This window comes from Cygnus olor, chromosome 14, assembly GCF_009769625.2.
Source record: "Cygnus olor isolate bCygOlo1 chromosome 14, bCygOlo1.pri.v2, whole genome shotgun sequence".
Classification (NCBI taxonomy): Eukaryota; Metazoa; Chordata; class Aves; order Anseriformes; family Anatidae; genus Cygnus; species Cygnus olor.
Window position 1 is genome coordinate 19,402,630 of NC_049182.1, and position 24,335 is coordinate 19,426,964.

Genomic DNA, 24,335 nt, shown 5'->3' on the forward strand with positions numbered 1-24,335 from the left:
TCTTTCGTGCTCCCATGCATTCCTTAGGTCTCACATTCAGAGTGCCATTACAGCGTCAGTTTTAGTTTTATTCTGTCAACTATACATCGTTGTATAGCTTTTGTGTATTAATTTCCTTCCCTTGTTAACAACCTCGAAATGTCTTTAAAAATACAAGTTCTCTCTTGATGCTGAAACGGGATGAGACGTAATAGACTGGTACGGTAGCTTCTCTTAAAACTCCGGTCAACTGAGGAGTTTGTTCACTTGTGTATGTCTTATGATAACGTAAATATATTTTTTTGTCTTCTGCACACAAGGCACAAAACTGAGCAGGCGAACCGGTAACTTCTCTGGCCACCTCAGATTTTATTTACCTACTTTTGCAATATATTCTGGAAGGCATTTAACTGTTTTCCCTTTCTCTCCCCTTTTCAGCTCAGAGACACTAGTCAACTGCTGTTTTTATGGAACCTCACTACACTGCCACGAAGAGCACCAGCTCATCAGGACTGAAAGAAATCTGAGACTGAATTGTCCTATTTTTCCTCTGAAATCTTCACCAAGTAGTAAACATTTTTTGAAGGGGAAAGGGGGGTAAATATGTTAAAGCACCCCCTCGCACCCAGTTAGGGCACCTGTACCTAATGTACATTTTCTTTAAAATTTAAAAAGATGTTAGGAAATATTTTATAAAACTTTTTTGCAATAAATGACGCATGAAATTATTGAAGACTATAAGACACTTACATGCAAGGAACCACTTGAATTATTAGTATGAAGAATCACTGCAAATAACTGTTTTTTTTGTAATGTGACAGTCACGTTTGTATGTTTTGATAGGTGCCAGTGATGGAGCCAATTGCCTGGGAAGTTGACTGTAACTTTTGAACTTTTATTTTAATTTTTAACTTTAGCATTGCAATTTTCCATTCTATGAGGCTTAGTTAGTATTTAGTGCAGGTGTTAGCAGAGCTGTGACCTGTGATCAAAAGCATGTCCAAAACCAATTGTATTGTAAAATATGAACAGTCCTGCTATATGAGACCAATGTTTCCCATAGAGGTGATGGAAAGGACAGTGACCACAAACTCCATGTATCTCTGTATTATGGGAAAGCTCCTTCTGTGTGAATATGGTTGCATTTTATTTATGCTATTGTAACACTTAGGGAATTGAGGATTTTGAAAAACGTTAAGAAGGGCTACAACAGAGAGTAGCATTTTGCTTATGATACTATAAGAAGATGGGAGTCGTGAATGGAGAGAGATTAAATTGAATGGCATTTCTATTTCTAATCATGGGTTAATTTTTCCTTTTGACAAAAATATTTTTCAGATAGGTAACCAGTAGAGCAAAGGTTTTATTAGTGTTTCTGATGGTTGTTGATCTCAGTTACATTGACTTGTTTGAATAGCTGTAAATCAAAAACAAACAAACAAACAAAAACGAACCCAGTGGGTTTTATCCATTTTATTCCCCTCCCCAAAAAGGTGTTTGCTAAGACTTACTTCAGTGGAGCTTGTGAATGCTGGACACGCTGCTGAAATACTGAGTTATTAAATATTAATTTATTTGTCACTGTTTGACATTGTGTGCACACTTTATCAGCAGTATCATTTATTACAATGTTCTTAACTGGGGATTTATTATATAACCTGCGAAAATATTTGTTTTGAAGAAGTGAAAATGTGCACATAATCTACTCAAAGACAAATTTTTGTTTCTAGAGAACTGAAAAGACTTGTAATAAACTCTTTTCTTCCTTAGCATCCTGATTCAATTGGAGAAAATAGTGTCTTTATCCAGATCATTTAAAAAGAAAGATACCTTTCCGAGAGGCACCTGTATCAGCACAAAGACAGTTTCACAGCCTTCAAGTATGGCGCCTGAATTAAGTAACACTGAATTCGAAGTGAGGACAACTCCATTGTTTGGCTTTGGTGTTGGCAATGGGTTTAAACTTGTTAAGCAGTCGGGGAAGAGGGAAGTGAGAGGTGAGGACAGTCATCCAGATCCAGGAAAGGCGTATCAATGATGCACACACACTGAGCCAGGTCATGCTTAGTGTTTGCTCAATTCCTTTTTTTAAGAGCTAATTTATTTATAAAGCCGGAAATTGAATACTTACTGCCTACTTGTTAACAAATAGCTGTATAATGCTATGCAGTAGGTTCAAATTGTACCATTTTTCATAATAAAATATGACTTTTTAAAATTTCAGATTAATATTTTACAGTGCTCTTCCTTTTCACCGGTCAGAGGATCAGTGGTTTGGTCCTGTTTGTGGCCTGAGATTTAACTAGAATTTAGAAAAATGAAGATGTCTGATTTGGTGAAAGGGGAAGCAGTTTGGTATAGAGTATGTGCTAGCCTTTCACCCTCTAGTCACTAAACCCCAATTGTATTGATAATGTACAAGGGTCTTGGCCTATTAAATAACATTTTAATACACACACACAAAAAAAAAAAAAACACAAACAAAAAACACAACTGAACAAAAGAGAAGCCACCAAACAACATGGCACAAAACAGTTTCTGCTCAGGAAAAAGGCCCAGGACTGTAATAGCAGGGTTATTGCACATTGGATTGAAAACTGATTGATGTTGTAAGTAGAAGCCAGTAGTGCCTGCCTGTGTGACATCTGACTCTTAACCAGTGCTCTTATTTCCTCATCATCATGAGCACTTGTGCACAGCAGCTGAAATACAGAGAAAAACAAAAACATTCAAGAGTGATGCAGGTCTCTGCATTGGATAATATGGGTATATAAGCAAATAGCATAAAAATAGACAAGGTAGCTAATTGTACTTGCGTTTGTTTTCACAGAAAGTATTGCAGCCATTTTGTTTGAAACCAGATTTTCATTTTGAAATGAAATTGTCAGGGATATTCTAATGATAGAGAATTACAGTAATGTATTGCTTTTCACTTTTTTGCTTTAGTTGCTTAATATTTAAGCTTTGCTCCGTGCTACCTTCTTGTCTGTATATTGAATGGTCACTATGCCTCTTTCATTTTGTAGACTTGAATGAGGAAAATATGATTCATCCTTTAAGGTTTGCTGAGAAGTAAATGATAAAGAATGTTGTGTAACATTTATTCAAATAAAGCCTTGATTTTTTTCAGTGCTCTTTTAAAGGGAAATAATGTTGAATAATGTTTTGATGTCTTAGCTTCCTTGTTTTATTAGTCCTTGACCCAGAAGCCTTTGATTTCTGTTTTTTCTGCTTTTTTTTTTTCTTCTTTTTCCCTGAATTAAACAAAGATTAAACTGAGGTTACTAGTCCACTGCTGGAAGTGAATCACCTGGACAAATCTCTATCCAAGGTTACATTTCACCACAGTGGCTAAAAGATGCCAAGTCACGCTCAACCAGCCAGATGCTTTCCACGAGAAACGGGGGAAAGCTCTTCTTTTTCTTGCCGTCTCATTAATGAGACAAGATTACCCATACTTCGTAGAGACAGATACAAAGAAATCCTGATGGCCCCATTTCATGGCTGTGACTGAGACGCACCCAGCCCGGTTGAAGGAGGAAGGTGGAGGTCCTGCTCAGAGGCTGCTGCCACTTCGGCCGTGCTTCCAGCGCAGTCGGTGGGTGCCGAGCGAGCTGCAGAGCTGGGGGTGAGCTCAGGACTTCCCTGGCCCCGCTGTGCAGAGCTAATCTCCCCAGAAGCACACGAGGGCCGTGCCATCACAGCTGCAGCGAGGCACAACGCAGCAGGAGCACAGGACGTGCTTGGCCTCTGAACACCTGCACCCCGCCTGCTCGCCTCTCCTTTGACCATTTTTTCACTCGCAGCGCTAACAGTTTCAGACAAGTTGTCCATCGCAGGTAAGTGTAACAGGGTGTTTCTCCGTCTGGGGAGGAAATGCCTTGTGCTGAGTTGCATTGTCTCATCGTGGTGCCCTAAAGGAGGGGAGCAGGTTGTGCTGTACCAGCTGCCTTGTGAAACGGGGTTCTGCGCCTCCGGCACTGTGGTCAGAGAAGGGCAGGTTGGAAGACACTTCTTCAGGTGGCAGAATCTGTAGGAGGTTATGATGTATGTATAAGATAGCACGTATATAGATTTTTTCCCGCTTGTATTTTTATTACTGTGAAGAAAAGATATCCTAGTTGTAATTGAGCACCTAGGTAAAAACAAACAAAAAAAAAAGTTGCTCAGGTAAATTTGATTTCAAGGAAGTTCTTATTTCAAGGTAGTATTAATTTTCTTTTGATGCACAGTATGCCTGGAACTAGAGGGCAAGACAGAGGTATTAACCCTCCTGTAAGTCAGGCATTTCATTGCAGTGACCTGTTGTCAGCAGTGAAGTCTTTCCCAGAATTGATTCAGCTTTGGAGTGGAGTGAGCACATGCACGTATGCTGTCTGTAGCAACTCTGACCTTGGCCCAGGACCTCTGTGATGCTTTTGAAATCAGTTGGTTCCTCCTGTAACTGTGAGCGAGTCTCCACGTCTGTCTGTCGCTTGGAACAGAGCTCCAGCATACGTTTTTCTTTGCCTGCACAGGGTGATTTCTTATTCTGTCCGGACTACAGGAACTCCTATCCTCTTTCTCTCATTATTCATTCTTTCTTGCAGCAGTTCCTCTTGAATTGGTTATCCTCATTAGGGCTCGGTGGAGAGGGGAAATCCTGCTGAAATGTAATTGCTCACTAATGGCTTTTCCTTTGTGACATTGTGTTGGTAGCGTCTCGCTGTGGGAGCCTGCTGGATTTGCTGCAAGACTGTGAAACCCACAGGAGAGGTTAGCCATACAGCTTTCAGAGTTCTGCAATTACCCCATTGATTAATCTTCACTCCAGCGGTTTGGTGATGAAAGTATAAAAGTAAGCCAGCCTTCAGCAGCGAAGCCAGTCCCACACAATCCCGCTCAGTAATAATGTTTACTGCTTCCCTGATGCATCAAAAGGGTGATACTTAATGAGGGCAAAAGTGCAGGTAGCAGCTGCTTAATGCAGCTTCTGGTGCAGGAGGGTTGGCGATGACTTGCCAGCTGAAACGTGAGGGATTGACACACAGAAATAAGATTTCTTTTTAGGGTGAGACCAATGGGAAGACTTCTTTAGGAAATCAGATAGATCACTAACAGAGAGATGATGTAGTCAACTCAGACACTGTCACATACACGTTATTTTTAAGCATTATGTGGTGAGGAGCGCAGTGAGAGGGAAGCCAGTTACCTGCCCGAAGCCTCATCTGTAGTTAAGGAAATCACACACGGGGCTTCTCCTGTGTTACCTTTGTGCTCCCCGGTGATGGGCTGGGCTCATTTCCCTGATGGACAGCATCCTCCAAGGCTATTAGGAGTGTAAGGGGCTGGTGAGATTTGCATGGTCAAGTCATTTTGCTGCTTTTGCAATTCCTAGAAAGTTGGGAGTGCAAGGAGCTTGGAATGCTTCTCTGCTGCACGAGGTCAGGGTGGTAGTGCCTTGCAGGGAGCACTCGCAGCGCAGTAGAGATGCGAACGGTGCTGTAAGGGAGCTCGTCCTGTGGCTCGGTTGATGGCGCGGCGATGCTCCAGCTGCCAAATGCTAACGAGCATGCCAGGAGCCTCAGCAGGATGATGCAGCAGCGTTGCGCGGCCCTCCGAGCAACTGCAGGGCTGGGAACCAGCCCGCCTGAACGTGGCTTTGGTACCAACTGCCCCTCGCTGTCACCATTTTTCTCTTGTTCTCTTGTCCTTGCTCAAGTCGTTGGAAGTGGATGTGTCGTTCTCCCTCTTTGTGCAGGAAAGGCTGCGTGGAGGCACTGCCTGGGAAAGGCAGAGTGTGGCAAGGCTCAGCACCTACTGGATGGCATTAGAAAAAAGCTCAGGTTATTTCCCGGTTCATACAGTGCTGGCTGTTTTTTGTTTGCATCCTGCAGTCTGTTTCTATGGTTCTGCTCAGGTTTTTCCCTTGGGTGTTTGTGTGGTCTTTGTTTCTATTCGCTTGCTGGGCGCTCAGGGCTGGGCAGGCTGTGACCGGTGTATCAGCTTTTGGGCTGTTCTGAATTTTAGGCAAGTATTCAAAGCCAAGGAGAGGTAGTTCTAACTTTGAAATCCAGATTTTTCAGCTAAGAGCTCCAAGTCTTAAAAGCTTAGGGACTGGAACTTCCAAATGTGGTCATCTTGGTCATTAAATATTAAACCAAGGCTGTGCCTGCTTGAGGGCTCACTCGAAGTACTCTGAGCCATCAGAGAAAGGGGTTGGGGCTCCGGAGTGCAAAAGGAGGAATATTGGACTGTGCTAAAGATGAGATCCCAGAAATACTTCCTCTGTACAGACAGAGAAGGCTAACCCTCTCGTGAGTCACTGTTTGCTCTGTTTGCCTTTTCAAAGCCGTGAGGACAGGGACTAATGTACGTACATCATCTTTCCATTCATACAGTGAAATTATATCAGAGCTTTCGGTTGCGTCTTGGCTTAGTAAACTTGCTGCTGGCTGCAAGTATCATTGCCTCTGCTGCGTTTGATGTGGGGGACACAGGTACCTTGGGTTGGAGAGCTGTCGCCTAAAGGGCAGGGGCAGGCCCTTGGCTGAACGCAGCGAAGTGCCCACGCTCCCGGCCTCCTCTTTCCGCAGGTTCCCAGATGTTGCAATTCTCAGCTCCTTTCTCAGATAGAAAAATGCCCCAAGATGGAATGCTGCAGCCAAATGAGCTAATGGAAATGTGTCAGTCTCACCGAGATAAAGAAAGATGCAATTGTCGGGAGCGGCGCGTGGATGCAAATAGCCCAGCAGAGCTCTGCTGCCTCCCCAGGGGCCCGTTTTATTGCTTGGTACTTGCCATCACTGCTCCAGGAATATGTTCAGGAAGCTATTCCAGCAGCCAGGCTCAAATCCACCGACCAGGCTGGATAATACCACTTCCCCTCTCGCTAACATCTCACCTCACCAAGACGTCAGCTGGCAGCAGGGCTGTTGTTCAGCAACACCTCCCGCACCGCTGTGCCTGGGGGACGGGCTGGGTTCACATTCAGGAATGAGAAACAGAACAGAAAGCCACCTGCCCCGCAGTGTGTGTCTGGCTTGAGTTAGGGAAGGCAAACCTCTTTTCTTTCTGCCGTGTCCGTGTCGGGAAGGTGGCCTTGGAAAAGGCCTTCTTGAGGGCCAGCCGCTGGGAAGCGGGCAGATACAGGGAATCCTGCCTGCCTCTGGGCTGGAGCCGGAGCTGCAAATGGTGAAGGCCCCAGCTGGGAGGATTAACCACTGAACATGCAGGGTCAGAAAAACATGGTTAATGGCTTTTGGCTGTTTTAGGGTATTGCAGCTATAAAGGACTTTGCTCTGTCTGTCAGGGTAGGCTGTGATGGTTCTGGCTGAATGCCACAGCAGCTGAGAGCCTGACAATTTCCTGTGTGGGCTGTGTCTCTGACAATCAGGCTACCCAGAGCCTCTGCTGCTAGAGGACACCCCTAGCACATATACCTCTCATGGTCAGAACCCAAAATCAGCTGGAAAAAACACGCTTTGGGCCAAGCAGCCTCTCCCAGAAGCACCGCACCCCCACAGATCCGGCTGAGCTTCTGGGCAGGGTACCGAGGTTTTATGCCCCCTGAGGGTGCTGTGCAAGCTGAGCTGAGCTCGTGGCCCTGCTTTTATCCTTTTACCGGGAGAAAACGGTGGAGGCGGCTTTGCTGGGCACTTCTGACTTGCAGCTGGCTGGGCTCCCCTGCTTTGAGCAGCACGGTCACAGTGAGCAGCTCTGCCACAAGGGCAATGACACAGCCAGTGGGCCTGGGAGCCGGAGGAGGAGCGAGGCATGGACGTGGCACGCTGCCGGAGAGGCTCTGGGGTCGGCCTCTGTGGGCGCCCTGAGCGGCCTCAGTGAGGGAGCCCAGCGGGGTTTGAGCCCTGAGCGTGGGCGGCCCAGGGACATGCGAGCAGCGGTTTTGTTTCTCGGGTGGCTTGGCAGCGGTGCCTTCCCTTTGGGTTTGCTCACCAGGGTACGTGACAAGAGGTGTCAGGATGAGAACTTGGGGGTGCCCCACGCCCCGCTGTGGTAAGCCACGGCAAAGGGCTTTAAAAACAAACAGGATTTTGACGAGGTTTGTGGAGACCTCCTTGGTGGCTGTTTGGCTGGCTGCCCTTTGCTGAGGAGACTGTTAGACAAGGCTTCTTCTGGGGAGTAAGAGCCTTTGCTTTCTCAGGAACCTGTAATATACAGCCTAGAGCTTTCTGAACCACTGATTCTGGAAGCCTTGCATGTCTGCCACCACTTGTGCCTACGGTGTGCCTTGGTGCAAGTGTCGAAATGCCAGCTACAGCTACAAGGCTGGGGGGTTACAGAGACCCAGCAAGTGTCTGCTGCTGGTGCTGAACACCGGAGGGAGAACAGCTTCTGGGACATCCTGTGAAGCTGTAAAACCTCAGTGATTGAGTAAGTGAAGACAGACTTTGGAAACAGCCATACGTCACTGCACGTCTTGGATTCAGGGTACAGAGAGCTCCCTCAGAGGGAAGGTCAGCTCGAGTCGGCCGAGTGTAGTGTGCAAGCTCTGCTGGGGCAGCTCACCCGCTTGTGGCCTGGACTGTCTGGGTTTTAAGTAACTTAGGTTTTAATTTGTGCTAACCCGAACACCCACCCTGTTAACTTTCTCTGTGTCCAGGTCTGATGCAGGAGCTGGACTGAGTGGTGGTAGAGAAAAAGAGGGTGAAGACAGCTCTCTTGGGTATCCCACTCCCATCACACGAGAAAAAGTAGAGGTAACAGAAGTGATATAATCCTAAATTTAATGTAAATAACCTGCATTGAATTATCAGAGAGCACTTACTCCTCATATTCCTGTACAATAAGAAAGTTGGCACAGTCTCACAAATGAAGACAAAAAAAGATACAAGCTGTAGCATATGGTAACGTACCGTAATGACTAAACTGGCAATTACTTGGTATTACTTGGTATTGAAAGGATAGAAATGAAGAAGCAGTGGCACCTTTAGATACCATGGACTAAAGAGGCTACTGAGCACGTATCACTGGATGTGCTTGTAAAGCTCAGGAAATGGTGCTAACGGCCCCACCACAAAATGGATGAGCTACTTTTTGAGTGCCCTTGTAATGAAAAGCTGAAGTGATGGAGACAGACTGGACACTCAGTTTTCTGAAGTTATTTTCTGAAACATGACATCCTGGATATGTTACTTTGCACCATATTATGATGTCTAGAGACAAAAATCCGCGTCCTGGAAGTTGGTGGCTACAGTCTAGAGTTAGTCCATCAAAAATAGATCTTGTCATTGAACCAGGCTTAGTGAATTTAATTATAGAGATGCACTACCTGGCATTGCACTCAACAATATATGTAATATTTATAGATAAACATCCACAATATTAAATAAATGATGCACACTTAGATTAAGGATCTTAATCTCAAAAAAATTTCCACTGTCCTTCAACTTGGGATGCTTCCCATGAGATCCTGCCAGGCCTTCTACTAGTCAACTCTTTTGTCTGTGACTGAGAGGCAAACCAAAAGTCACTCCTGAAAATGTTGGTAAGCAACAGCGTGGTAGGAAATCATACAAAACAACTTGTATTTTTCAGTAAGCCAGGCCTACCAAAGAAAACATGACTTAATTCGGTGTTTAGCTGCAGTAACACAAGCAAGGAAAACTTGCCCGCAGCTGCAGGAAAGGGGTTCTGTGTCTCAGGAACCAGTTAGCTCAGAAAAGGCTTAGGAGAGGTCTAAAACTTGGCACAGCTGTTGCCAAAAGAACTCACAGTGTTTGAGCACTTAAACAAGGAAGAAGTGAGCAAGAACATATAGAGCAGAAGGGGGACAAATCTCAGCATTGGTTCTGATGTCCTTTCTTCAATGTCAAAAAAAGATGAAGGTCTGAGACACAAACATTATGGAAAGCCTGGAGAAAATTCTTTGTAGGGAGAGACTTGAAGCCCTGTCTCTTCAGCTCACAGAGAAGACCAGCAGGCCCCCTCGTTACTATGCAAACATGCACAGGGAGAAAATGCCAGGTACTAAAAGCATTTATTTTTGCAGAGGAATAAGAAGGAACAAAGGCTGGGAGCCGAGGACAGACAACGCCAAGTGGAAAAAAGGAATGTTTCTTGAAAACACAAGGTGAGTATTGGAAGCAAGGGAAGTTGTTGGTTTAGCGCATTTATGTTTAAAAGATTGTTTCATAAAACATTTTTTCCTATTAGAGGTTGTAAACCCAATGCATGTGCCTCAAAACACCCTGGCAATGCAGTGGATTTGTGGCCAATTACAACAGGAGGAAGTACCAATTACCTTTCTCTTGGCAGCTGTGATGACCAATTTAGACATAAAAAAAAATCCCTTTAAAAATAAAAAGCCAAAAAAAAAAGCAGCTGTTTAGGATTTGGACAATGCAAAAGGGCTTCCATTAGGCAATTAATTGGAGTTTTACCTAGAGGAAAACTTGCTGTAATGTCAGATAATACAGTCCAGAGGTTTCTATTCTAGCCTTAGAGTGGCACTTTGAGTACATATGACCTATAGATTTGAGTCCTCTGTAACAGTGCGTGCAAGTTCCAGTGACATTAAGCTGCCTCTTTCACACAATGCAATTAAATTACAAACACAAGTGTGAAAAGCAAATCAACTGCAATCCTTCAGCTTCATTTGTTCTTCCTTTCAGTTGGAAACTGGAGGTACACAGCAGGCATTCAGCAGGGAAGTTGCACACCTTTTTTAGGTGCTTGTGCAGCAGGTAGAAATATCAAAAGTTTTGTTGTGCTTTTATTTTCCAGAATAATTGAACCAGCCTCCCCCCAAGAAGGCATATTTGCAGCCCTCCAGGCCTTCAAAGATGTGAAGCCAGATCAGAATGGAAGGAAGAATATTTGTCACCAAACTCCTTTGTAAGACAAAGCAGCAGCTTGCTAAGTCACTGCCTGTAACTTTGCACAATAGCCATACACTGGTAAATAATAGGTAAACACACACAGGCTGAGTAAAGGTAGCCATTAATTGGTAGTAAAGGATACAAACGTACAGTATCCACAGTAGCTTCCACATGGTTCCATTTATGTGTGGTCTAAGAGCACATATATTGCAGGTGAGTGATACCCAGAGTCCAGACCTAAGCTGCCTCATGCAGTGATGCAGGACTACTGCTGATGTTGCTAAACCAGACAAAACCCTAGATGCGCTCCTTTCCCCACCTTTCAGGCGTTACCTAGTGAAGCTCGGCAGTGGAGCCTTGCTCCAGCTCCAGCCAGACCGTACTGCTTCCAGGGCCAGCCGCTTTTTCAATGTGGAGCCTGTAACAGCAAGTACTGACATCTCTACCTGATGTGTGCTCAACTGGGAGCTCTGGTGAAGCACAATTCATGTTCCCCAGTGGCTCCTCAGTCTGGGCTCAGGCTGAGCTTCTGAGTTCCAGCCAGCCCAGCACTGCCTCTGCCCAGGGCTCCTTTGGAGCTTGGACACCTCTGCTCCATGGTACTCCAGGTTTCAGGAAAAATTAGCAAGATTTACACTAGTCCCAACATTCTGTCCAAGCTAATAAACCTTCCCTGAGCCTGAAGAGCTCAGTTCTGAGAGCAGCATGGTTTTACAGCTGCCAGCAATAAGCCAGCTAATGAGCCACTCTGGACCTGCAGACACTCCAGGTGTGAGCACACCTCTCCCAGCACATTCCCTCATAGCCCAGGTAAGCTCAGCCCCTCTCCCTTGATACCGGAGCCCAACACACCGAGCATCTGGCTGGCAAACACCTCTCCAGCTCCTGCTACCTTGTGGCTGCTCCCAGGAGCAAAATCTTTCTTTAAAACCTCCCCTTTACACACCTACCAGTCTGCCCAATTTTAGCAAAGACAACTGAGCCTTGCATGATTGGAATAGTACTCCAGTAAAATAAGACGTAGTTACAGTTTAAGCACATGGAAATCCTAGAGGCTCTTTTTGTTTAGTTAAGTGACATTTTAATTATGCAGAAGATGTTAAAGGCAGCATAGGCCTCACTGTGAATTAGGTCTTTTCTTCTTTTGACAATGATGACATTTTATTTCCCACAGATGTAATACATACTCCTTGCAGACATGAAATGGTTTATAAACAGTTAACAAAGTCAAAACTAAAAATGCATCAGGATATAGTTAAACAACAATAAAAAAAACACCACCACCACACACCTTTAAGCATGCACTGTCAAAATGGAAGAAAAGCACCAAGAAACCTTAGCTTGAGAGACTATTCCTTTCAGGCCTATCAGTGTAAAGACTGGAGCTCAAGACACGCAACTACTACAATTTCAGTCCTTAAGGACCCAAAAAAACACTTCTTGAAATGTAAGATGATGACTAATAGCTATCAGACAGCTACCACTAATTATTTAAATCATGTACTGAAAGCTGCATGGAGACAACTGAAAAATGCCTGCAATGCAAACATTTCAGCATTGATATAAAAAACAGTAAGTAGTAAATAAAAGACACCCCTTCAAAACCTGAAAACCCTTGAAAAACCACCCACATGTATATGTATTTCTTCTTATGCATCTATCTATCTGCAGATGCTTCAAAGTTCTCAAAGTCTACAAGAATCTTTTGCAATCAACTGCAATATCACTTGTTGGCCACTATGAATAGCTGTAATGAATCTCAGACAAGCAAATTTCATTAACTTTAGGGTACTGTTACAAGGTGTATATATATTGGCACGTAATGTCCATGTCATCTTCAAAATTGTCATCTTCAAAATAAATAAAAAGTAAACAAACTCTGAGGTAAGGGTAGTCTCTGATGCTGCTATAAGCAAGAGAAAAAAACTCAAATGGCTCAAAATAATGTCTTGCAAGTATGCTATTTATAAGCATTTTTAACAATACTACCCCCATGGGAAGGAATCATACAAAGCAAGAACTTCACAATGCAAACCAACAGAAATACCAAGCCTTTATTACAAAGAAAAAAATATTCCACAGAAGAGGTCAGCTTGGTTCTATGCATGCTGTCAGTCATATCCACCTGCTGAGCGTGGAGAAGTGCTTCTGCTAGCTGCATTAATCCCCCAAGACACTGTTAGACTTTGTTCTTGGCCACAGGTGCACAGGCATTTTGATTCAGCTGAATTACTTGCTAGAATGTTGTTGCCAGCATTGAATGGGCCAAAATAATGAACCTGACTGTTGGACATGCCAAAAACTGCACCTGAAAAATCACACACTGGACATAGTTATCACTAAGAAGTCAAATTACTTTCTGTACATCCACGTTGTAAATAATTTTACAAGCAGGGAAATGAAAATGCTCGAGTCTATCTTCACTTGGATAGCGTGAAGAATGTCTGCTGATTCCTTTTAGTGGTACGTGCAAGCACACGGTCACAAAGCCTGAAAGCCAGCAGAACTAGAATGAATTCACGTTATCTATTGTTGTTTGGATTTTGAACAAAATTGATGGAATATGAACCAGTTGATGAATCTTGTTTTATCTGGAAATTTTCTGTTGACAGGCCAAAGGGGCGGAGAACCAAATTCCCAAGATCTTTCAGTTTGCCTACAATGAAAAAGAAATATGTGAGTAGTAAGCAGAGGGAAAACTCCCACTGAATTATGCCCAAATACACAGTCCAGCTCTATTAGTTTATCTACTAACTTAAGGTAAATGCCGTGGAAATCTCTCCAGTTAGTTGAATACTTAGGCTCTTACATAAACTAAAAAAAAAAGGGGGGGCAGTTATGATGTCAGTTTTGGGGGTTACAGCTGTCCAGAAGTTCTTTATTTCCTCAGGTCGTAAGGTCCTAACTAAGGAGAGTTGAACAGCTCACAGAAGAGGGCTGGTCTCCCCTGTACTTACACTTGGATATAATTTTGATAGCTGCCAATGCTCAGTTTTCTAACACAAGTTTTTCAGTTCGTGCCACTTTTGGTGCGGCTACAGTTCTAAAAACATTCAAGTATGTTATAACTACCCAGTTTCCTAGACTACCAGAAGAAACAGAGAAAACCAAAGCTCAAACTCTGCTCACGTGTAATTGCTACGGATCCCTTTCTAAATGTGTACATTGATATGAAGAACATTAAAAGAAATCAATCCATACAAATGTGCCTGTACCTGCAAGCTAAGCAGTTCCCTTTGAAGCATAGAACTTTATAACTCTTTTGCTTGCAAAAACTTGGCAGGGTGTCATCTGATGTATTATCACGAACTCACCTTCACAACTACAGCTCTCTGTAGCTAACTTATCACTGGAAGGAGTTCTAAGCACCCAATATTTAATTAGCAGTGATAAATATATACACAGTATGGTAGTTAATAAAATCTAAGGGCTTGATTAATATATACTACACAAGGTTTCTGACTCTAGAAAATGAGTCTTGCTACCACCTATAAAAGAAGGACAACCAAAGGACAGCATTAAAAAATAATTATATAGATTGTAGAATAAATAAAGCAAATAGATAAAATGCATAAAATCAAACAAAAAGCAGAGGTAGCAACTTTATGTTGGCTAAACACAAGCTAGCTGATCCCTGGCATAATAAGACAAAGGAGAAAGACGGTTGGTTCCCCACTAAGAACATTATTTTCCTCTTGGCTTCAATGCACAATAGTAGACTAACTTCCCAAAAAACAATCAGAAGTTTTGACAAGCTGAAGCCTACCCTAGGTTTGCATCCACAGGCTACACACCACCTTTTAAAAAGCCGCCTACTTTTGCAGGAATGATGAACAAATACAGGAATGTAAGAAGCCAAGCCCTACACAAGTCCTTTGCAAAGAGACGAACAGCATTTACATGGTACAAATGGATCAAGTCATTTGCCTTGCATGATGCTGCAGCCCTGTGACTGTGCTCAGAACTGAAACTATCAGTCTCAACTTACCCAGTGGATGTAAGAGATAAGGGGCATGCTATTTGGCAACTGTTCAAGTCAGGTTAATCACCACCCCAATAAACCAAAATAGACATCTGCAAAACTGAACAGGGGGCAGGGGGAACTTTTTCTGAGTACGTTCACAGAAAATACAAAAAGAAACAAACCAGGGGAAAACGCAAACAATTTAAGGAACAACTTAATCCTGCATAAAGAAACTAACAGTTATTGTTACTACAGTACTCCCAAGCATGCCAATGTAATTAAGCTTTTGCATCAAGGTGTTGGTTCACAACTGGGTATCTTTCAGATATTTGTGTAACTATTTTAAAGCAAGATTGGTCTTTGTGAGTCAAAATGGAAATTCTGTGGCCCTATACAGGGAAAAAAAATAAAAAGCAACCTTGGTCTACAAAAGCAGCTAGTTGGTGGGGCAATTTCTTCAATTTGATTTTTTTCTCCTGTTTGGCCTAACAGATGAGGTGACTGAGTGATCTGGCCAAGGTTACTCCAGTGGGTGGCTCAGCTAGGATTAGCTTCCTTCTACTGTTTATTTATCTATTGCTACACTGTTTGGTATAAATTTCTAAGTCAAGTTCATAATTCTACACTGCATCCTAAATGCACTTTGGTTATAAAGCTCTACAGATGTTCATAGCATCTCTAGGATGGGGATGAATAGTTGCTATTGTACTTTTAGACAAACACTTGGTCATTGCTTAGTTCCACGTTTTGGGGTGAGATGTGTCTTTGTCTACTGGTGGAAGAATTTGGCATAGTCTGGCATTCCTACAGACAGTTGTAAACAGTTTACAAGTTATCCCAGCATTGCAGCTGGCTCAGGAGCAGGCAGACAAGTTTGCGTGTTTCAGGAAACACTGAAAGGCCTTTTCTAATTGGAGTGAGTATGATGGCTCTTTTCCGGTCATACCAGAGCCAATAAACACAGAACAACCGCCTTGGCATTCTTACTTGTAGCCAGGCCAGTTCTTTGGGAGAAGCTAAAGATTATATATTTAATCCTTTATTCTTTGTCTCACGCAAGCTGTGACTGAGTATTAGACAATACAGTTAGAGGTCACCAGCCTATCACTTAAACCCACATACTGCAATGCCTTTTGGTGCAGACACATTTATTGAATTGTTAATAAAGCAGAAGAAAGCCTTGCCTTTTCCGGGAACTCAAGCCCCAAGCATTGTTCCTGCTGCTTGAAGCACATAAACCCATCATTGTAGGAAAGCACCATTTCCTCCTCCCGCACTCTCCTTTCATCCCGAAATTTAGATCTGTAGTTAAGTCCAACCTCCCCTTTCCTCCAAAGACAAGTTCTCTTAAAAGAGAGACTGTGCTTGTGGGAGACAAAAAAGTCTGTGGAGCTGTGACTCAGCTGCAAAGAGTTCTCAGCAGTCAAACACTCACTTGTCCTGGAGCAGGGCCACTCTCTCTTGAGACACTATTTCCATAGACCTTGTTCTTTGTGTTTTAAAGAGCGTACATCTACTTCTCACCTGGAACTCCAGCATGTCAAATTTATTCAGCAAAACAATATTCAGAGGTTACAGGAAAACTAACTAGTAAAAGTCAATTTAGGGCTCAGAAGTCTGTGATTCACCTAAACTGAAATTTAATGTCCTATTGCAAAAGGCAGATGCACAAAAGATTTCTCACTATTTATTCCTGATGTAACAGCCAGAATTGACTGCTGTTGAGTCTTCCTGGCAATTCTTTGAATATAGTTCCTAGTGTTAATGTGTTGTTTGGAAGCTGAAAAGCCATATATTTAAAATAAGTTCTGTGGGAAGGTCTCATCTTCGTATAACTTTTTGCATTACCAACATTTCTGAAGTAATTGAAAGAATCAGGACAAGTCATCTTCCCTTCCCTAACTAATAAGGGAAGGACTGAACCCAAAGTAATTGCATATCAGTTCTGGTTTGAACTATTTAAGTGACCTCATGTTCTCCCTACACACAGTACTGGGCTTCAGCAGCTTAGTGTCAAATACACTATACCCTTCAGTATCAAAGAAGAAACTCATTCTTCAGGCATTAAGCCTAATAAACATTTTCACTAACCTTAAGTAGTTGCAAAAAGCTCTTATTGATCAAAAAGTCCAGGTGATGTGCTCTGATAGGCCTTTCCATTAATCACAGGTACATTATTGTCTGGAACTCACTCATTTTATGACTTAAGCTGAAAGCTGATCAGGTTTGATGCATTATTTGTATGAAATGGGTTACACAGATTGGCACGTTCCATCCCAATTTTTTATATCCAATATACTTGGCTTTCCTACGGCTATGCAGAAAATTGCATCGCCATCACAGATCACAAGCTGTTAAACTTTGCTGAAACAGGTCCAAGCTTCCTCTCACCTCACACCCTCTCCCCAAAGGTGCTGGTCCTAGTTATCACACTAATTTCAGTCTAAACAAGACTAGCTTGTTCCACAAACAGCTAGAGATCTTTTGTTTTAAAATCTGAAGAGAAATTAAAAAAACAACACAGGAAAGGGTTAGTATGTGTTCTAATCCTGGGCAGTGACTGAAACAGAGGATGCTCATGTTATGAAAGCATAAAGGGAAAGAACTGCAGAACGGCTTGAGTTGGTAGGGACCTTTAGAGATCATCTAGTCTAGGTTTTGGCTGGAATAGTTAATTTTCTTTGTAGAGGCTCACACGATGCTGTGTTTTGGATTTTTGATGGAAATACTGAGAACACACCAATGTTTTAGTTGTCGCAGAGCCATGTTACACAGAGCCAAGGGCTTTTCAGCTCCTCGTGCACCAGCAAGGAGGCTGGGGGTGCGCAAGGAAGCTGGGAGGGGACAGGACCAGGACAGCTGGCCCAGGCTGCCCAGAGGGATATTCCACACCACAGGAATTCCACATCATGCTCAACAATAAAAGCTGGAATAAAGACGGAGGAAGGGGAGACATTGGGAGTGATGGCATTTGTCTTCCCAAAAAAAACCATTACGCATGCTGAGCCCTGCTTTCCCAGCAGTGGCTGAGCACCTGCCTGCCGACTGGAAGTGGTGAACGGATTCCTTGCTTTGCTTGTGCAAGCAGCTTTTGCTTTACCTAGTGAACTAGGCAGTAAACCATGCTTTTTCTAACAACAACAATTTCATTAATCACATGTGCTACCATTTACACGCAAGAATTCATAGCTAGCTAGACTGGAAAAGAAGATCCAGCCAAGGATGTGTACCCTGATTTATTTACATATAATCACTTGTGAAGTAGTTTCAGCTTCTGACAAACTACGTGGTAATGAGCCATAGCACTGGAAAACAGGAAACACTTGGGGAAGGAGGAAGATACACTCCATTTTTTTTTAGTATACATATATATATATATATATGTGTGTGTGTGTATTTTAGTTTATACACAGCTCCAGTTTTCAGGGCATTACTCAGCTGGGTAGGTGTACAAGTGCTTCCTTTCAGTTGAAAGAATAAAGACCTAGAAAAAACAATGTTACTGACTGATTCACTGACTAAAACAGGAATTCAAGGCAATATTCAAACTTCAAAAGGAGCCAAAGCATGATGAAGTGTGACATTCTTTCTCGAATATATTGTCAATTATTAATTTAACTTTAGTGCAAGTGCTCCTGGACCAGGCTGACCCTGGAACTATTTGGATGATCTGACTTGCTCCTGGAAATCACAAAATCTGGGGTAAAACCTGGACACCACAGCTGGCTCTCCTGTGAGCAAGCAGGTGAATGAATCCTTGTGCACCTGCTACTGTTTAACCAATAATCCCCTAATGGATTACAGCAAGCAATTGTCTGTTCTGACAGTACTCAACAGGCAAAGAGCATTAATGAAGTTCTCAAAAAATAGTTGAAGCACCTTAAAACAAATGCAACAAGAAGAATCCAAAGAAATGCCTTAACCACCATGCTGCATCAAGTTTGTCATCTTATACTCCTAGACCTCCCACTTAGCCTCCCCAACCCTTTTTCAGTTGTCGGGTTTTTATTTAACCTCACATGGAGCAGCAGCACTTTGAAAACCCTGAGAAGTATCTCCTTCCCAGGCCTGCATCAGTAGATCCATGACATCACTGCTGCCTCTGTTAAATACAGGATATAGGGCATTTAATAACAAATAAAGTGAGTCTCGTTCTTGCCCATATTCAAAATTTAATTTCAAGTTTTCTGTTAAGAGAATGTATTACAGAAAAATATCCCCAATTTATGACACACTAATGATCACAACCAGTGCCAAGAATAAATGCCCAAATTACACCATGTAATTATAAAAAAAAGTGACAATTTATGTGAATCCTGTCACACAGAGTTTGTCAGTGAAAATAGGGTTATATGCTATACAGACCCACTCTTAGTGGGATTTTCCTGGCTGTTTACACCAGTAAACATCAGAACATCCCCTTTCGCATATTTAACATCACCGAGAAGGGATTCCCATCTCTAGGATCCCAATATACACAGCCTGAACTGGTTCCCAAAAGGCCAGTCCAGTTCTCAAATCCTAACTGCTACTGGATTAACACTTAAGTAATTTCACATCTAGTCTGAAATCTAGACAAAAATTACCAATATAGAATTAGGTTTGCAATGACAGTTTGTAATGCTGGATTTACTGTGTCAGTGCAGGCCCTTCTGATTCGTTAGGCCCTTCAAACATCGTTAAGGATGGTACAAAGGGAGAATTCTTCAGAAGCTGTTTTCTTACTACTCTCTGTTGAAAACCATCCCCCTGTCCTACAAATAGTCATGATCCTTCTGAAGGTTTTCTGCATTTTTCTTTCATTTATACCACTACCACACTTAACCTTATTTATTTATAACTTCATCTAAGCACAATGGTAGAAACAAAATGTGATGCACAGCAGCTCTAAAAAGCCTTACTGCAGCTTTATTTAAATTTAATAGGTCAAGACAGATACAAAACAAGAGCAAACCAGACTCCCTGCACAGCAAGAAGCAAATATTAAAGGAAAATATCAACTACAGCAGAAGCTCTTGAAAGAGTCTCTTCTTCCCAAGTATTTTAGGAATTAATGCTATTGTATGCAAGACAAACTGAGTTTAACCTGATTCTCCACAGAATAACAAAACACTATCCCAAACTCACAAAGCCTACTCATCTTAAAAATGCATTTCATCTACTTGTTACACCTAGAATGAGTAAACACGTAACTGTTGACAGCCGTTTCTGAAACAGGTCAGGTACAGACAGTTTCTCTTTTTTATCTTACACTGTCATTTGTCCTTGCTCTTTTGTGTGGATTTTCTAAACAGCACAAATGAAAAAATGATGTAAAAATAGAAACTCATTTTAAAAAGCACCAGACTGTCAGAGTAGCTTCTGCACTGTTTTGAACCTATAAGAACTTAACACATCTTTTTAACTAGGAGGCAACAGACAGTGTTGGCAGCAGTCTTTTTTTTTGGCGGGGGGGGGAAGGGGGTCACCCTAAAATTATTGGTTTAATTAAAACTCTGTGAGTTATGCTAGGAAGTGCTTTATGCAAATTAGTATTACACATGAAAACCAATCATGCTTGGGCGATTTTACTGAAGTAGTTACTCTTCTGAAATAGAGCAGTCCAGTTATGGTGCTATCCAAGCGATACCACACAACACAATGCTGGAGGCCCACACATTCAAATGGCTTATATTAATCACATTCTCTTTTCCACAAAGAAGTTCAGTCAACAGTATCGTTTAGTATAAATTGTAAAAGTCAAAATATAATGAGCTATGTAGTTAGGAAATCCACTTTTATCTCAGCAAGGCCAGAGGCCTGTCTGTAACACTAGGGTAGGCCTAATCCAGCCTTAACACAAACAAAGCTGAAACACTATATATAAACCAGGATAAACATGAAGACTTGGAGGTCTATAGGTGGAAAATGCTACAAAAAGAACCAAATTTATTTCTTCAGACACAAGATCAAACATGCTCAGTTATTACAGCTGGTTGACTTTTTTTTAAATGTACGGTTTAGTGAAAAACCTGTTTTAACCCATTCATGGGAATGCATCCTTTAAATGTTTACTTGCAGAAAGAAAGGACAGAGCAGTTGGTCTGTTTCAAACCATTTCCCCCTGCTTTTACATGTTGTTTTAGAAGGTCTTGAGTATTTTTGTCTTTAAATTTAACTAATAGCCTTTTCTGTAGGGGAAAATTATTTGGCTAGAACTTACTGTAAGTAGAACTAAGCAACGGAGAACTAGAAAGAAATCGTGAATTTTGTTTAACACATGTATTTCCTTTAAAACTTACCTTCTTTAAATTTTGTATTAGAGATCCTAGTCACAAATTTTTATTTTCCTAGTAGACTACAATGATTATTATGCAAGTTACATGTACATGCTACTTACCTAACATTTCTTTCTTTAATTTTTCATTCCGTTCTTCAATTTGTCTAGGTAATCGCTGTGGAGAAGAAGAAAAAACTGGAATCAGATCCACGCTTTCAATAACACTGTAGTTTAAGCTTATGTAATTTTCATACACGTACCAAGGATATACAGTTTACAGCTTTAAAAAATCCTTATGTCAAACCAACACTTATCTTATTTTGGAAACCTGTCATTCATTCTGTGACATCAATTCACATAAGCAGCAAGTCATAACTTGCAAGTGCAAGTTTCATACAGGCATGAATTTTTACTACTGAAAAACAAATCTGATCTGTTTGCCTAGTATTTTAAAAGTTACTGAATTTAAGAGATTTATAATTAATATATGTTTTAGCCCTATTTCCTCTGCCGCACACATTAAATATAATTTAAGAGAGGTCAGAGGAATTAATCAAACACAGAATAACATCTATGACGTCTGCTCTCACTGGCATGCCGCTTCAGGTGAATCCACAATGAAAACATGAAGATCTACATACAAATATTTTATCAGAAGATCACTGAATTTCAGTATGTAGTTTAATAAGCAGCACTTTATTATGCAATGTTGGCATGCTTCTAATGAGGAGAGAGTATTACAAATGGGTAGGGAACTCCCAACAAGTTCATCCTGAGCAAGGTACTAGTCCAAGGAACAGTTTTTTTTTTTTTCTCCTCAAAACTGAGGAAGTTAAGATCTGTGCACCATCATAGATAAAAGCTTCTCATGGTTCTAATGAGCATTACATAACTGCACAGTATTCTAGGCATTCCTATGATTTGAGATCCCCATTTACACCTAAACCAACTGTGACTCATCTTCCATTTTTATACAGTACCGGTGTTTTACTCAATGATTGTAATCACCATTTAGAATTATAATTTTATATTTACTACAACTAAGTTTACCATTGCATCGTTTATGTATTTACTGTTCATAAGTTAAATATATTAAAACAAAATATATTGTGAATGAAATGTTACTTTTTATACCTCTTTTTCATATTTTCAGAAGCAACTATTTCAACTTTTTATACCATACTTATTACTATACAATCCTGGCAGGTCAGAATGCAGTTACATGCATAACTATGCTGTCTCTTCTCATGGAGGTCACTGCAGATAAGACAGACTTGCTGTAATGGTACTATCAGTAAATTAATTACAGTCGCAAACCATGGTAACAGGTGTGCAATTCACTCCTTATACATCTCACTTGTGATAATTGGCTTCTGAACATAGTTAAAGAATTTAATTTCCTAATCTTGTTCCTTCCTGTATTTTATAGCTCAAGTCCTCACAGAGCATCACGGGTTTGTCGTTCTGATATCATTGCTACAGAGAAATAAGGTGTTCTCCTCTGGAAGGAAAAAAAACAAAAATAACATGTGCTGCAAAGACTGTCTGACTATTCTTGTTCAAAGCAGTATGTACACTGATGAACACAGGTAAATACATTCGTTTTCTACACTGATGGGGAATAGAGGTGGTATACCCCATAAAAACTGAAAAATGAACACTAAGGAGTGCAATGCACATACACACGGATGGATAAGTCTGAAACCAGACCAGGCCCAGTATCACCAGTGAGCCAGATCTAATTAGCCCGGTCAGACCTCATCTGACTCCTGCTGACCCAGAGGGAGTTATTAAGTTGGGTGCAGATCTGGACCCAAGCTGCCTGCATGAAAACGTGTGGATATCCCCAGGCCCCAAATTCGGTTTGCACTGTGGCTGTGACATTTGCTAAGTCTTGGATCAATTTGATATACACAGAGTCTCTCTCACATTTGGAGATCATGCTTTAGCAGGAAATAAAGACACAAATAACTTGATCTGGAATACATGTTCCATGTTTTGTCGGTCTGAATAGTCCTAGTCCACAGACTCAGCATTTCTCACACCAGAAACATACCTGCAAGGCTATGTATCTACAGAAAGGTATCCATAAACAGCTATTTATCTGGTGTCTACGATAAATATCTCAAAGTACAGCTTCTTTTGGTAAATAAGTTTATCTGGTCTGCCAGTCCCTCAGAAACTGTGCTGAAGCTAAAATTCACCCAACACTGTTATGCACCTGCTAAAAACAAAACCTAAAGATTGATACCACATAATTAAACACTTTCCAGGAAAGGATCAATAGGGTTTTGACCACAAAACGCTATAATATCCAACTGTTTAATTTGACATTGAGGATGTCACAAGTAACTGAAGTGTGTAACAGGGTGCTTTAAAATCAAAACACTAGCGCTGTACTCCTGAAATACAAACAGTACTGAAATTTTAGAGCAGCTAACAAATCAAGAATCAAAGAACTACTGTGTATTTAGTTCTTTTTTATAAACACCATTTAATAAGATTATGCCATTCCCTAAAGCAGCATGTGAAATATTTTCTACATATGGGGAGAAGAAAGATTGGCTCCAACAGTGAATGAGGCTAATTTGCAGATTCTCTTGATGCATCATTTTCATTACCAGTGGGGGCACAGAAGTGCTGCGCTATTTCTGCAAAGAGCACTGCAATTTACATTACAACAAAGCAGAGCCTCTTAGTCCCCCTGTGTATTACAGATACGCTAACTACATACGTGGAGTCTGGAATTGTTTTTTGTTATAAAATTTAGATATTATGGATATTTTTAAAAGTGTAGGACTAGCTTTGTCAGTATTTCATTAACAAATTTTCAAGAGGTGAGATTTAAGCCTCAATCTCATAAGACTGCTTCTACCCTGAAACTTGACAAAGAACGGGATCAACTCAGAACAGAATGCCCTACATCCCACTGCAGCGTAAATTGAGGGCGTTTTGTACAAAGTGTTCTGTACCACATGTGAGCCTAAACTCTCTGCCTAGTAAAAGGAGGTCAAGGAGCAAAAGACATGTGTAACAGTCAACGTTTGTACTTCCTAGCTACAAAAATTAAGAAGTACTGATCATTCTAAAACATTCCTGAAAGATGGCCAGAAAGAACAGCAGCATTTTTTATGATCCTTTCCTAGAAGGAATCTCCAGTGGTAACTGAGCGCTGGCACTTTTATGAGATTATTAGAGGCAAACACACTGAAGGAAGATTGTGGTTTTGCAAGAGATATAAGAGATGGTACCTATACTTTTAGGGGGTTCCGATCAGCCAAAATAAGTATTTCAAATTCTTCACACTTTGAAC

General features: G+C 41.5%; 2 protein-coding genes across 5 annotated transcripts in view; one reads left to right on the top strand and one right to left on the bottom strand.

Annotated features, from left to right (window-relative positions):
* PWWP2A (PWWP domain containing 2A) overlaps positions 1 to 12,643 on the top strand; it is a 39,918-nt gene extending 27,275 nt beyond the window's left edge. Inside the window, exons 3-6 of one of the 3 annotated variants that reach the window (XR_005824426.1) lie at positions 418 to 3,818; positions 8,582 to 8,678; positions 9,971 to 10,051; positions 10,705 to 12,643. The gene's annotated coding sequence lies outside the window, so the exon portion shown is untranslated. Of the gene's footprint in view, positions 1 to 417; positions 8,679 to 9,970; positions 10,052 to 10,704 lie in introns of all 3 variants that reach the window. The other 2 variants (XR_005824425.1, XR_005824427.1) reach the window with 2 other exon arrangements.
* Positions 12,644 to 12,839: 196 nt separating this feature from the next.
* TTC1 (tetratricopeptide repeat domain 1) overlaps positions 12,840 to 24,335 on the bottom strand; it is a 33,024-nt gene continuing 21,528 nt past the window's right edge. For both annotated transcript variants that reach the window (XM_040573740.1, XM_040573739.1), the window contains exons 7-8: positions 21,143 to 21,197; positions 12,840 to 13,455 (exon numbers count right to left, since the gene is read on the bottom strand). In XM_040573740.1, coding sequence (XP_040429674.1) covers positions 13,322 to 13,455; positions 21,143 to 21,197 — 189 coding nt within the window. In that variant the 3' untranslated portion in view covers positions 12,840 to 13,321. The remainder of the gene's footprint in view (positions 13,456 to 21,142; positions 21,198 to 24,335) is intronic.